The 15281-nt window shown below is 33.5% G+C and overlaps 3 protein-coding genes across 7 annotated transcripts in view; 2 read left to right on the forward strand and 1 right to left on the reverse strand.

The window, feature by feature from the left end:
- LOC104717570 (heterogeneous nuclear ribonucleoprotein 1-like) overlaps positions 1-1976 on the reverse strand; it is a 3376-nt gene extending 1400 nt beyond the window's left edge. Inside the window, exons 1-4 of one of the 3 annotated variants that reach the window (XM_010435162.2) lie at positions 1772-1976; positions 1438-1548; positions 1018-1254; positions 87-592 (exon numbers count right to left, since the gene is read on the reverse strand). In XM_010435162.2, the coding sequence (XP_010433464.1) occupies positions 87-592; positions 1018-1254; positions 1438-1449 (755 nt within the window). In that variant the 5' untranslated portion in view covers positions 1450-1548; positions 1772-1976. Of the gene's footprint in view, positions 1-25; positions 593-1017; positions 1255-1437; positions 1549-1771 lie in introns of all 3 variants that reach the window. The other 2 variants (XM_010435161.2, XM_010435160.2) reach the window with 2 other exon arrangements.
- LOC104717571 (probable WRKY transcription factor 20) lies at positions 6475-10210 on the forward strand. Of its 3 annotated transcripts, none has more exons than XM_010435163.2 (6): positions 6475-6876; positions 7911-8066; positions 8293-8803; positions 8895-9051; positions 9137-9292; positions 9517-10121. In XM_010435163.2, exons 1-6 carry the CDS (start codon positions 6640-6642, stop codon positions 9989-9991), a joined length of 1692 nt encoding a protein of 563 aa, XP_010433465.1. In that variant the 5' UTR covers positions 6475-6639; the 3' UTR covers positions 9992-10121. The 3 variants fall into 3 exon arrangements, with proteins under 3 accessions (XP_010433465.1, XP_010433466.1, XP_019086402.1); XM_010435164.2 differs by lacking the exon at positions 6475-6876 and adding an exon at positions 7521-7620; XM_019230857.1 differs by lacking the exon at positions 6475-6876 and having other exon boundaries at positions 7963-8066; positions 8303-8803; positions 9517-10210.
- LOC104720102 (myb-like protein X) overlaps positions 13405-15281 on the forward strand; it is a 6326-nt gene continuing 4449 nt past the window's right edge. Inside the window, exons 1-2 of the mRNA XM_010438069.1 lie at positions 13405-13513; positions 14476-15281. Of these exons, the coding sequence (XP_010436371.1) occupies positions 14535-15281 (747 nt within the window). The 5' untranslated portion in view covers positions 13405-13513; positions 14476-14534. The remainder of the gene's footprint in view (positions 13514-14475) is intronic.

Genomic DNA, 15281 nt, shown 5'->3' on the forward strand with positions numbered 1-15281 from the left:
TGTTTCCATCAAAGCTTGAATTCAAATTCAGTTCTTGATTCAAACCGAGACCAAAGCTAGAGAAAGCATTTCTACCGCTACCAATAGGACTAAACCGGCCAGCAGAGCCTAGATTATTGTTGTTATAACCAGGAGGGAAACTATTGAAGTAGCTATTAGCAGATGACCTGTTAGAGACCACTCCATAGTTGTTACCATACCCAAGAAGCGGGCTTCGGTTAGGAGGAGTCGAGGAGAGCTCCTTTGGCACTGCTCTTTTAACCTCGACCATCTTTCCGTTTAACTCATGGAAGGTCTTGTGGAGAACCATATCAACAGACTCTTCAGAATCGAAAGTGATGAAGCCAAAGCCTCTTGGCCTCTGTGTATTATGATCATACATTACCACAACATCAGCAATTGTACCAAACTGATCAAAGTAGTTCTTGAACTCAGCCTCAGTAATGCTAGACGGTAAACCTCCAACAAAGATCTTCTTTGTCCGTGCTCCGCCACCATTACCACCATGGCTGGGTGAGATAAGGTGCATTGGACTGGCATGTCGTTTTAGCACTTGCTGATCATCCCGTGGGACAGCTTTCTTCGCCTCGACCTGCAACAAAAGACAGAAGTATTATTCATTCTTTTCTCATTGATCTAACACTGACATTGCCACTTCAACAAAGCAACAACAAATTCTCACACAAGTTATAACAGCAACAGCAAATCCAGAAGTTAATGACAAAAGAAGTTTTTAAAAAGATCTAAACTTTGCTGTGTAAGACTCATCGAAGAGGACAATATCATGAGTAATGACACCAAACAGATCTCTAAAAGAGCATGACCACAGAAAGATCCAGACTTTAGAACAATCCATTGCTCAAGACTCATCAACGGAGGATAATTCACGAGTAGAGACACCATAAGATCCAAAGTCATTACATAAAGATCGAGACTTTAGAACAATCCATTGCTCATCAATGTAAAAAAAAAACAATTGGATGAACTTGAAAGCTACGGATCCAAAAGATTACTAACCGTGCGGCCATCAATGATGTGTTTCTCCATGATCACTCTCTCTGCAACAGAAGGATCTGCAAAGACGATAAAGCCAAAGCCACGAGCACGTCCAGTGGTACGGTCTCTCATGATCACAGCTTCAACCAAATCTCCATACTTGCCAAAATACTCTCGCAGCCGTTCTTCATCTGTATCCCATGAAATCCCGCCAATGAAGAGCTTTCCCAGATCCGATCCCGATTCCATCTTTTGCTCCTGCAAAAAAAAAACGCGATCCATGAATCCGATCTCACAAACACGGATCAGATTTGCTAAATAAATGACGATTGCCAATTCGATACTGAGACGAATCTGTTTTTGTTACTACGATCGTGTTTTTAAGATTCAAAAGAAGAGCTCAAGTTTAGAGATTTATGATGAATTTGTTCAAGTTTTTACCTCCAGATTCATGTTATTGAAGTCGTGAACGGAAAAGAGACAAACTTGTTGTTTGAAACAGAATCCAAATTCTAGTGCCCGATCAAATAGGAATTGAGTATCTCTTCAAATCTGACAACGGATCATCAAAAACATCCAATCAAAAAAAAAAGGATTTTGAATAAAACCCAGAAAGAGATATATATATAAATCTTCAGACAAAAGTTAAATGAAACATAAGAAACAAATCAACGGTAAGAGAAACGGCAAAAATGGGCAGAGACAGTAATATTAAAAAAAAAAACGCCAGATTTGAACAGAAACCATCAAAAACTTGTAAAGATGTGAAATTCACCATTTTTGGAGAAGAAGAACCAGATGATGATGATGATAAATAAAAATGTGGGAAAAACCTTTTTAAGATCTGGAAAAAGGGACAAGGACAAGAGAAACAGAGGATGTTTTGTTCATTCTATAAGACATCCACTCTCTCTCTCTCTCTCTCTCTCTCTCGCTCTTTCTCTCCTCCTTCTTCTTATCAATACGATGGCCTCTCTTTCTCTTTCTATATCTCTCAAAGATTATTAAAAAACTTTCCTTTTTTATTGTGCGTAATGCTTTCTTAATTTATTTACCAAATCCATTAAGAAGGGGATTCCTTTTTTCTCTTGAGGCCAAAGATGGTAAAAAGAGAGAGAGAGAGAAGAACCAACAGTCACATGTAATAATAGGGGGAAGAATTTGAGATTTGCATCTCTCTCTTTTGGTGTAATAAGAATCTTATTTTTAGGGTTGTTAAGAGAGGGGAGACCCTCTTAACACAGTTTGATGGAAGATGATAGCTCTTTTTCCTTTTTTAAAATTAATATTTTCCCACAAAATATATTAATCTCTGTTATTTACTTTCTAAGCAATAATAATACTTCATAATTATTTTGTGAAAATATTTACATTTCCTTTTGGATTTTTCTTCATTTATGGAGTCTCTCTCCAAAAAAAAAACAAATTGTATTGGCGAATCTGAAAAGAAGAAATTAAATTAAATTCACAGAAAACTATTTTGTTTAGTCAGCATAACAATTTTTCAAAATGCTAACATCACCATTCAGCAATATAAATTCCCCATTTATTTGAAGCCATGTATATTTTTTTTTAAAAAAGACTAACTTTATTGTCTACTTGTGAACAAAATTTTAGTTAGTATAGCTGAATGTCTAATTTTATGAAAACTGTCTTATAAAGCTTTATTTCCTATGATCTTATATATATTATTTATTTGATACTATTAGAAATATTATACAAAAATGGGTTTTACATTATGTAGAAATTATGTTATACTATAATAATATACAAAATAAAGATTTTTACATTCATATCAAACCATAAATATACATTTTGTTTTATTTCAAGGTCATGATAAGTAATAAGTTAATAAGAATTAACATAAGCATGTTTACCAAATCCTTATATAGCACATTATTCCTTGCTTTGGAATCAAACTATGTTTCAACTTTAGGCATATATTTAGTTTTATCTAATTCACTTTAAAATTGAAAGATTGTTCAAAACATAATTTGTAGTTTAATGATTTCTTTTGGTGTCATCAACGTGCCATAATATGACTTTAAATTGTTTGTGAAACTTAAAGATGACAAGCATAATTATAAAATAAAATAAAAATAGTATAAATATTTATTCAGTCACTATCTAAAAAAGTTGAAATAAGAAAAAAATAAATATATTTAATTATCAACGATCCATGGAAGAAACAATAGACATGTATCTTTTTTTGAATAGACATATTGTTAAGGTTTCTCAGATTTTGAAATTATTTAACACGTATGCGTGTAATCTTATTTAAATAAATTACTTACTTGTAGTTATGTTTAGTTTAACATAAAAATTTTACTTTAGCGATTATGTTCATTTGAATCTTATTTTTGGTCATTTGAATCGATTTATGAGATGTTGAAAGCATTGTACAAAAGCACGAAACAACTTGACATATAAAACTAGGGAAATTATGTTCTGCTTTCTTAAGTCTTAACACTAGGCAATAAGTAGTGTGGTTATGTTGTTATTAAGTACAAGAAGCACTGGTGGATGTATATGTATGGTCAAGAGACCAAATGAGTAATGACATCAAACTAACTTAAGCGTTAGAAAATTACCGAAAAAAACACCACACCGATTTCCCAGTACTATCACATTTATATATTTCTTGTTCGTTGGTGAATAGTCTTCTAGTATACGAACCCACAACATATATCATACGTTTTCTTCATTAACAGCATGACACATTCTAACTAGGGGTGATAAGAATAATGTAAGGAAACCCATTATCAGAATATTTTGATGTCTACGAGTTTTTTTTCACATTTGATGTCTACGTTGACATATTTTAAATATTTGGGTACTCGATACTATCTTTTTTATATCACAAAGATAGAATCATATGCCCTACATGAAAATAATTGTATTATTTTTGCATCAAGTTTACTCATTTAAATATTCTGTTCCATTGACATTTTATCTTTTAATATAAGGGCAAAATTATTCTGTTATGTAGGGGGTTTTTTTTTTGGTTAAAGGAGTTTCATTAATTGAAGTTTAAAATACAAATACAGGGAATCCAAATGAACAACCATTTTTAAGCATACCAAGCAAAGCAACCATTTTCATCCTCTTTTGTGTGGCCATATTTTTATATGATGCCTAAAACAAATATAGTTTTGTATAAAAAATGTTTAGACGGAGAAGATAGGATCTATAGACAGCTGAGCTTGTCCTGTGTGGTGGAAAAGGTCTTACCCCAAATGTTCTATAGTTGGGCATAATGATGTTTATGAGTATCCAAGGGTTACATTATATTCATTAATTAATAATATGTAGACGTGCCAAAAAATATAATTAATTTGGGGCATTCGATGATCTCGTAATACTTTTGTATAAGCAGTTAACCATATGTCAAATTGTTAACTAATCTCAAAACATATAAAACCGTAGAAACATACATCTTTATAAAAATGATTATGATCAAACAGAAAACTGCTAATGGAGATTTTTAAGCACTTGCATTGAAGAGAATCCACTCCTAAAAAAGGTCCTTTTAGCACTTGAGTACTACAAGATATATCACCATTCCTCGTGAACTTAAATAATTCAAAATCCAAGTGCTGGAAAATAAATACTATAGTAATATATAATAAATAATTCAAAAATCCAAAGTACACCAAACAGCTAAAAATATTGAAACCGAAACCACCTTTTCTTGGTCAAATGTTTGATCAAAATTATGATGATGGTGTGGTTATGTGAAGGGGACAACACCTTTCTAAACTTTGAAATTTTCCATGCAAACCTTTTCCGTTTCTAGATTATTGTATATATATATATATAATTATTAATTTGTAATTACCAAACAGTAAATAAATGTCGAGATTTTCTTGTTTTCGTATGTTAAGAACGTAAAGATTACGAGTAATTTAGTAACTCTAAAATCTTACCTAATCATAACATATGTTTTTTATCCATTCAATTATTATTATATATATATATTTTTATATAAAAAAATTCATTTTACCAAGTTACCCACATTCGAATCGAACTAGTGTCATTATTTAAAAACGTTTGGAATTTAATAAAGGGCTGGGGACAAAAGAGTTTCTTATCAGTTTTAATTCAGAAACGACATTGAAATAGTACTGAGGGAGAGATACATATTCTGTTTTTAGTTGTTTCTTCTTATCTTTTTACCGATTCTAAAAATTTTACAACCAAAGAAAATATGAATAATAGAAAATTGAAAAATTCTATAACAAGATTTGAGGTGGACCAACTTGGATCCAGAATGTCACCATTATAAATCCTAACTGTTATCCACGCAAGTAGAACACAACCACTAAGACTATCCTCATTGGTAGTCCTTAGATGTTTCTTAGGAAATTTCTTAGGTATAAATATTAATTATTAATGAAAAAAAAGCTAAGGATTGTAAGAAACGTTTCTAATTTTAGAACCATAAGAAACGTTTCTTAGTGGACATGTGGCACGATATGAATGGTGAAATGAGATGAATGGGGTAAATTTCTTTTGGCATTTCTCTTTCATTTTCGTGTGTTCTCTTTTCATGTTGTGTGTTATGTTTTTATTTTTTTAATGTTTTGTGTTTTAATTTTAAATGTTGTATGTTATTTTATGTTTTTATTATTAAAATATGTTTCTATGATATATAAAATAATTTTGAATATTTTAAGTTATTAATTATTATTTTACTATATTTATTACTAAGAAACACCTTAACTTGGTTCTACCAATAATCAACAAAATTTTCCTTTTTTCTTAACAAAGTTTCTTCTTCCTTTTTATTATTAAAAATTGCCTTAAGAAACAACTAAGAAACACATTAATGAGGATAGTCTAACCCCACAAATATAAAACCAATAGCTTCAGTTTTTTTTGTTTTAATAAATAAATATATATTTTTTGGTTTAATTCCCACATGACGAAAGGCAAATTAATATAATTTATGGTCCATATAATTTGACTCAAGGACCTAGGCCCATTTAAACCCAACGAAAAAAACATAGAACGGCCCCAAGCTTCTTCACACATATTACACAGATTATATTATCAATCTCATTATCACGGATCAAATTAGGAGGTTTTGATTTTGTTCAATTGCTGAGGTCCTCATCTGTTGATGATGTTGATCTCCTGGTGGTAATACTGGATATGATACGATTGATGTTTGGCCTCTTTCATTCACAAGAGATACTTGTGTGTTGCAGATCACCAAAATACAATTTTTTTTTTCTTTTCATTTTGACTAACGTCCATGAGAATTTGTTACAAATTTATACTTTAAACGGCCAATTTTAATTTTCTTTTCATGTTGCTTCTAGTATTTGTTTTTGTCAACTTTAACGTTTGTTGGTTGCTTTTTACAAATTGATCAAACCAAATAAAGGAAAAAAAACAAAAGAAATACTATTAAACAAAAATAAAGGGCAAAAAGAAAAGAAATTAAAACAAAGAATTGAGGAGAGGAGAGAGTGGTGTGAAGTCAATTTCTTTCTTATTTCTTTCACTGAATAATAGTAATAATCTTCACACACACACGCAGAGCGCAAAAAAGCTCTCATCAATACGCCATAGCTGAGAGAGCTTCTTCTCCTCTTCCTTCCCCTTCCATTCTTCTATCTTTTGTGGAAATCCGTGGAAATGAACCCACAGCTTAATGACCGGAAGGAGTTTCATCAAGTCGATCGCTCGGCGACGGGAGATCTCGCGGCGAGACACGATTCAGCCGGCGGAGGAGGAAGCGGAGGTGGAGGTGCGAGGTATAAGCTCATGTCACCGGCTAAGCTTCCGATCTCCAGGTCGACTGACATCACGATTCCTCCTGGGTTGAGTCCCACTTCGTTTTTGGAATCTCCTGTTTTTATCTCCAATATCAAGGTACAGGCAACATCTCCTACTCTCTACTCTCTTCTTCTTCTTCTTCTTCTTCTCTTGTGGTAAATATCAGAGTTTCAAGTCATTTTGTGGTGTCGATTTGTGAAATTAGGTTTTCTGATTTCATTTCTCTGACCTAAATGATTGATTTCGTGAAATTGGATTGTGCCAAGTTGCAAAACTGAGTTTGGAATTGGATTCAGTCGAATAACGATATTGATATTTTTGTCCCACTTGTTTCGGTTTCTAGTTGCTTCAACTCTGATTCGGATCACTGTTCATGTTGAAGTTTAAAAGTGGAGCAAACGATTCTTTCTAGTGTAGTGTTCCTTAGTGGGGAATTACTTAAATTGGGTTCTATAAGTTTGGTGTGTGTGTTTAGATGCTTTCTGCTTTCTCACATGGAAATACATTGGACTTGAGTTTCCATTTTTGTTTCTTAATCCCTAACAAGTGATTAAAAAACACTATGATAAGTTTGCTTACGTTAGAGACTTTGGCTCAGATTCTGATTCTTCCTGTTACTTGATATATTCTGCATTTGTGTCCGTTCAGATTGTTCTCTGGAATAAACCCTTTTCTTTATCATGTTCTATTGGGGCTGGATTGTTTATATATTTCCTCCTCTTGCTCTTTTTCGTTTCTTCTTCAAGTCGACCTTGCTTGTGTTAGTGCTGCTCTTTCCATTTTTTCCTTTCTTTGTAAACTGGAGTTTGTTAGCTGTGTATGAATTCCATTTTTCTGTTGGTGAGAAAAATTACTTTACTCGAACGTTCACCATTTTTAGAGATATATAGTAATATTTTTGTTGGTTTAGCTTAGCTTATGTTCAAATACCAAAGTGATGGATAATACGTTATATGCTATGCTCTTAGTTACATCCTCTTATCCCTTGATTTAACGATAAGTTTGTTTTCTTTTGTTTTAGTAGACTGGTCTTTTAATAACATATCTTTATTGATAGATCATGTTCAGGTCTTTATGTATTATGTTCTAAACATGCCATTGATAATATGCCAATTTTCTTTAAATTTCAGCCAGAACCTTCCCCTACTACTGGTTCTTTGTTCAAGCCTCGACCAGTGCACATTTCTGCTAGCTCAAGTTCTTTTACAGGCAGGGCGTTCCATCAGAACACCTTTACTGAGCAGAAGTCCAGTGAATTTGAGTTCAGACCGCCTGCATCCAATATGGTATTGTCCAAAACAATCTGTTTTATTTTTTTTTTAATGATTAGCCTGTAATGTACTGTTCAGAGAGTGGACAACATGTAAAACCTTTCTCCTTTGCATACATATAATAGCATGCCAGTCTTTCATTCGTTTCATAAGGAGCCTTGTATCCAAAAGCTCACAATTCTTAATTTTCTTGTATATTGTTGGGTGATGACTTTGTCTAAACATCTCTATTGATTTCAAGGTTTATGCAGAGCTTGGCAAGCATAGAAGTGAGCCACCTGTACAATTTCAAGGCCAGGGCCATGGATCCTCACACTCACCCTCTTCGATCAGTGATGCTGCAGGCTCCTCAAGTGAGCTAAGCCGGCCAACTCCTCCTCGTCAGATGACATCAACGAGCTCAGATATTCCTGCTGGATTTGATCAAGATGAATCAATCCAGACTTCTCAAAATGACTCCAGAGGAAGCACTCCATCGATCTTGGCTGATGATGGTTATAATTGGAGAAAATATGGTCAAAAGCATGTCAAAGGGAGTGAATTTCCCCGGAGCTATTATAAATGTACACATCCTAATTGTGAAGTGAAAAAGTTATTTGAAAGATCTCATGATGGGCAGATCACCGATATTATATACAAGGGTACACATGACCATCCTAAACCTCAACCTGGTCGCCGAAACTCTGGTGGTCTTGGTATGGCTGCACAAGATGAAAGGCTAGACAAGTATCCTTCTTCAACTGGTCGAGATGGTAATCATATCTAAAACTTAAGTCAAACTTGCACTTGCTCTCTTGACAATGTAGATAACTTGTTCCTTCTACTCCTTATGTCTGCATACAGAGAAGGGATCTGGCGTCTACAACTTGTCTCACCCCAATGAGCAAGCTGGTAACCCTGAAATACCTCCTATCACAGCAACTGACGATGGTGGAGAGACTGCTGCGTCAAATAGGAATAAAGATGACCCAGAAGACGATGATCCATTCTCAAAACGGAGGTATTTAGAATTTAACAAAGGATGTAGGTGATTGTTTTGAATCTGTGATTTGACATGATGTAAACTTTCTTGTAACTTTATGCAGGAGGATGGATGCCGCAATGGAAATAACTCCCCTTGTGAAACCCATCCGGGAGCCTCGAGTTGTTGTTCAAACTCTGAGTGAGGTTGACATACTAGATGATGGTTATAGGTGGCGTAAATATGGACAGAAAGTCGTAAGGGGAAACCCAAATCCCAGGTTTGTACAACCACTAATCCCCTAACAAAATATCTCTGCACAAATCTCTTTTTATGCTCGAATGAGCATACACAAGCATAAGTTGCAGTTCAAGAAGGTAGCTAGTTATTTTGCTTTGTGCATTGGTTCTTTTGGGAATTGGGTTTGGAGTATGAAGTATTAGTGACCTATATATGACTGTGATGGAGATATTATGTTTTATGATGTTCCTCGGCCTTTTGTAGGAGCTATTACAAATGCACAGCTGCTGGGTGCCCAGTGAGAAAACACGTGGAGAGGGCATCACATGATCCAAAAGCTGTGATAACAACATATGAAGGCAAACACAATCACGATGTTCCCACTTCAAAGTCTAGCAGCAATCACGACATCCAGCCGCGGTTCAGACCCGATGAAACAGACACCATCAGCCTCAATCTTGGTGTTGGAATCTCATCTGATGGACCTAACCACACTTCCAACGAGCACCAGCATAAGAATCAACAACTTGTTAACCAAACTCACCCAAATGAAGACAATTTCAGGTTTGTTCATGCTAATCATCCCATGCCATCCTACTATGCCAGCTTAAATAGTGGCATGAATCAGTATGGCCAGAGAGAAACAAAGAACGAGACTCAAAATGGTGACATCTCGTCCTTGAACCATTCATCTTACCCTTATCCGCCCAACATAGGGAGAATACAATCAGGTCCTTAAAAAGACTATGAGATTCTTCTTAGGTTAGGAAAGGAACGGGACATTGTTCTATATAAATTCCTATTTCTCAACAGAGAGCTCATCTTGATTCAAACTATCTCCTCCACCATATATATTTACTTTTCTTACCTGTATTGAGTTCCAACAATGTGTTGTAAAAATATACATTACAAGATGCAAATGTTTTTATTTAAAACAAGAAACAGCAATATTGCAATATGTCTTTGTCAATAATTTTGACAGAAAATTTAACATCAATATAGTGAATCAACCATAACCGCATCATTTCATGAATGGTTGCCATACGTGATACGCCTACAAGGCCACAACTATTTGCCAGTAGCGCCGGCCTTGCCATCAGTCGACATGCATCCACTGATGCACATATATCATCCAAGCAGATTGAAGATATTTTTTTATTTTTTATTTTTGAAAAAGATTGAAGATATGTTGACAGCAAAATTATAATTTTGAAATTATATGATCGAGTGAAGATATGTTGACAAAAACACATTAATAACAAGATGATCAACTGCTGAAAAAAAAAAAAAAAACCAAGATGATCAACGTTATGGGCGATTTCTATTTCTATTTTTTTTTTATTTTTAAGAAAAAGACTGTAAATCGCCTAAATTTGTGCAACCACCGTCACTAGCCCTGAGCATTGGTATTATTTTTGGGCTTCTAACCCAAGCCCATTAACTATAAACAGATCTTTTAAAAAAAATTAATAAACATTTGATGGAAGGAGGAGGATTCGGACCGTAGACGTGTTATGGCTAATGGACATACACGCTCACCATTTGAGCTGTTTCAACTTTTTGGTTTTATTTTTCAAATGATATATATAATGGATTCGGTTTCAGTTCAGATTTTTTGAAAAAAATTAAAAACCGATCCGATCCGAAAAACAGTCAGATTTTAAATGGATTTTATATGTTCCAATCCGAAAAATCCAAAATTCGAAAAATTTGATCCGATCCAAATAGCCAGAGCTAACCGTCATGTTTAAGAACCAAGGTGAAACTGCGCATATTATTCTCAGAGTCGTGCCTACGTTATGAAATAAGAAACTCTCACCTACGGTATCACATATTTTTTAACAACTTTAGGAAGCTACATATGTAGATAATAGTCATCAGTGCACCAACATATATGTATTAATATTATATTAAATTAGTTAAGTTAGAGAGACTAATACAAAGTAAATAGTATAACGTGTAATGCAAAAAATTCCTAAGTATGTACAATAAAATCTCTCCACTCATAACATATAAATTAATCGGTATATCTTTGTTCATCTTCATCCAACTTTCTTAATTATTTTTATATATTAGATCAAACATTTTGTATATCAGTATATCACTATAAATATATTATATGATCAACCCAATTTTTATATTTCATTTGTTTTTCATACTTTTTTTCTTATTCGTTGAGAATTGATTTTGTTTATGGAACTGTAAACTTCTACTTAAATTTTTATATATTTATTATAATTATTTAAACACTAATATAATAATAATAATAATAATAATAATAATAATAATAATAATAATATTTGCTATATATTATTGATATAGCAATCCATTTTTTGCCTATGGCATCAAAATACCTTGGCACGGCTCTGATTATTCTCCATCGTTTAAATATTTTATTCTCATTTTTATTGAATAACTTATTTTTTTTTTCAAAATCACGAATATTAATGACATGACAACAAAATAGATTATTGCAAAAACTAAAACAAAAAACTACTACAAAAACTAAAAACATTGATCCCTTAGTTTCTGGTCACATTAGTTCTAAATTGGTTAAGATCACCGTTATAAATTGAGGTACTGGACTTAAATATATATATATATATATATATATTTTATCTAGTGTTATTTTGTACTTACTATAGTTAAATGTTATTATTCTATATATAATTTATATTGTTTATCACTTGAAAAAAAAAAAAAATTTACTTATTTTTTGCTTATGTGTTTCCTTATGTTTTGCTATATTTTAGCACGTTTTGCTCACGTCTATGCAATTGTAAGTAGGCACATGCGTAAATGGATAGTTATATAAAAGTAGATTAAACTTTTTGCATTGCAGAAGATAAGTGTTTTAGGTATTTCCATGCACGTATTTAAATAAATTATCAAATTTACTACTCCAACCATTATGTAAATAATTAAATATTTAGTTATCAAATTTACTACTCTAATCAATACTATTTAAATTTTAGAGAAATTTTTTTGTTCACATCTTTCCAAACATGCAAAATGAGCGAAGATGACAAAAATCAATACTTATGAGATATTCAAAGTCTGAGCTCCGGATCAGAGGACAACGTTCCACCCCGCGGACCTGTCTCCACAACGATTACATACACTAACAACCCCTACAACCCGGAAGACAGAGCAGAATACTTAGTACTTACCTTGGTTTCAGCTAGCCAATGCCTCCATTGCTTTTAGGGAGCGGATGACCAACAATCATTATATTGCGGAAAATTGAATCGAATTCTACTATTCAATGAAGCCATTTGTTGTCTGAATCATTTGGTCAATCCGTCAACTTCGATTCTAAATTAAAATGTAGTAAGAATATTTAATAATTTAAAATCGTTAGCCCAATTATTAAGTATTAATGTTTTATCGCCTATTTATCATACTTTTTTATCCACTTAAAAACCATTTACTCAATTTAGCATTCTTTAAACCAAACATACTTAAAGATGAGAGAGTTTCCAAAATATTCATTATGCGTATTCATTAATTTTTCTTAAGAAAGAAGTAACACTATTCAACAAAAAGATTTTGTTTTAATAATTTGGTCAATCATATCAACTTCATTTACATATTAAAATGAAGTAAAAAAATTTCAGTAATTTATAACCGTTATCCTAATTGTTACGTGTCAATGTTTTATCGGCTATTTTATGACAATTTTATTTATCAAACTATCATATCATAGAAAATTACCAATTCATCCATTTGTTAACTTAAAATTAAATTAGTAATTTAGTTAAAAAGTAAAAAAAAAACATTTTCTTTGGACAAAGTAATAAACATTGTAAGATTTTTTTTTTTTGGTTCTAGAAGACTCCTATTGAAATCCTTAGATACGTTTTTTATTTGGTAAAATATCCTTAGATAATGTATAATATATATTTTTTTGGAACAAAATCTTCACACATATAACTCTCAAGGAAGTTTTTTGGCAGTTTGACCAAAAAAAGGAAGGTATTGGCTCGGTACCTGGTTCGGAACCGGACCAAAAGCTCTAGTACTAGCGTCATCGATCCACGAGATGCATCAAACATAAAATCTGGACCGTTGATGAGGTATCATAAGTTGAACCGCGGTGATTCATCTCAAATCTGACGTGGCATTTAATTGTATTTAAAAAGAGGCTTTGAGTCCGAATCCTTGTATTTTATCTCTCTCATAGAAAAGAAAAAACAAAAAGCTAAAATTTTTTCTTCTGTTTCCCAAACTCAGTGCCGAGGCGAGGCTTTGTGATACTGAGGTGAGATTCCAAAGTCTTCTGCTTTAGGATCCCTGTTCATCAACTATACTGAGATCTTTGTGAGCTTTTTTTATGTTTTTATTATAGCCTTGGTTTTGTATTCGCATGTTCTTTTTGTTGTTTGGTGTTGTTGTTCTTTGTGTTTTGTTTAGTTTGCGATGAGAAGTTAGGGTTTATCCTGCGCTTCTTTTGTCTGAGAATTTCGATGTTTCGAGAATTTTTTGTCTTTTTTACTGTCTGTTTCTATTAAGTGGTCGGAAAAATGCATGATTTTGACGCTGATTGACTTAAAAATTTCGAGAGATTCAAGTGATGAAGATGGGTTTGTGTTTTGTCTGAATCTGTGTGGTGTAAAGCTTAGGAGGGTTCTCATCGTTAAAGCTTAGGAGGGATCTTTGCTTCTTCAGAATGTAATTGAAGTGAGGATAAATGATGAACCTTTGAGATTTGAGATTTGGTTTTTATTAATGACTTGCTAGATTTTCAAACTCTTTGTATAATCTGGAGTTCTCCAATCAAATTTTCATTTAGTTCTTCAATTTTCAGATCTAAAAGTGGGAATAAGAGATAATTATGGATCACGAATGAGATCTTGATTAAATTTCTCTTATTGTTGACCAGCCAACTTCTGGATTTTGTTTTCGTGGAATTAGGTATTTGTTGTTGCATATATGCCAGTGTGAAGTCAATGCGTTTTTATGAGATTTGAATTCCTTTTTTGCTACTCCTTGAGTCTGGATTTGGTTCTGCAGATGTTGAGTTTGTCGAGTTTCGTGGAATTAGGTTTTTGTTGTTGCATATATGCCAGTGTGAAGTCAATGCGTTTTTATGAGATTTGAATTCCTTTTTTGCTACTCATTGAGTCTGAATATGGTTCTGCAGATGTTGAGTTTGTTAATAGGGAACATTACTTTCTGCTTGTTGCAAATATATAATCCTCTGAACTTATTTTTCATGCACAGCCTTAGATTACAAGAAGAAGTGTTTTTGGTGGAAGGATCTACTGAACTGTTTTTTACAAATGGGGGAGGACACAAAGGCAACCGTTGATCCAACAGCAAACAAGACTTGTTCTCTTGAGAAGCCAACAGAGGCTATGGCTGGGAAAAAGGAGGTGGAGAATGCTGGAGGTAAAGAAACACAAGAACTTACGAAAGATGAGGGTACGTCTGAACCAAAGAAAATGGAGATAGATGCTGAGATAAAGAAAGATGATGAAAGAGCTGAGACGGAAGATAAAGAGTCAGAGGTTAAGAGCAATGGAGACAATGCTGAGACTGAAAAAGTGGACGAAGATGCTAAGGTCACAAAAGATGAGGGACAAGCAGAGGCTACCAACATGGACGAAGATGCAGATGGAAAGAAGGAGCAAACTGATGATGGTGTTTCAGTGGAAGATACTGTAATGAAGGATGTGGAATCCAAAGACGATGACAATGCCAAAGATGATGAAAAGCAAGACACCAAAGAGACGGGTAGTACTGAAGCAGACCACAAGAAAGCTGGGAAAGAATCAGAGGAGGACATAAAACATGAAGGTGAAAAGTCAAATGGAACGAAAGATGGGAATACCGAAGACATCAAAGAGGAAGGGAAGCTGGTAGATGAAGAAAAAGCCACAGAAACTGTTGATAAAGTGGATAATGTGAAGGAGCAGAATGAGGAGGAGTTGGTTGATGAAGAAAAAGAGAAGGAAGATAAGAAAGAAGATAAAGAAGAGGAAGTTGAGGCGGAAAAGGCTGAGGTGGATGAGGCAAAGGTTGAAGAT

The sequence above is a fragment of the Camelina sativa genome, chromosome 10, assembly GCF_000633955.1.
Source record: "Camelina sativa cultivar DH55 chromosome 10, Cs, whole genome shotgun sequence".
In the NCBI taxonomy this organism is placed as follows: Eukaryota; Viridiplantae; Streptophyta; class Magnoliopsida; order Brassicales; family Brassicaceae; genus Camelina; species Camelina sativa.

Coding starts and splice junctions, on each gene's coding strand:
- LOC104717571 (XM_010435163.2), top strand. CDS start 6,640: ATGAACCCACAGCTTAATGACCGGAAGGAGTTTCATCAAGTCGATCGC. Junction 6,877..7,910: donor TTTTTATCTCCAATATCAAG/GTACAGGCAACA, acceptor TTTAAATTTCAG/CCAGAACCTTCCCCTACTAC. Junction 9,293..9,516: donor AGGGGAAACCCAAATCCCAG/GTTTGTACAACC, acceptor GGCCTTTTGTAG/GAGCTATTACAAATGCACAG.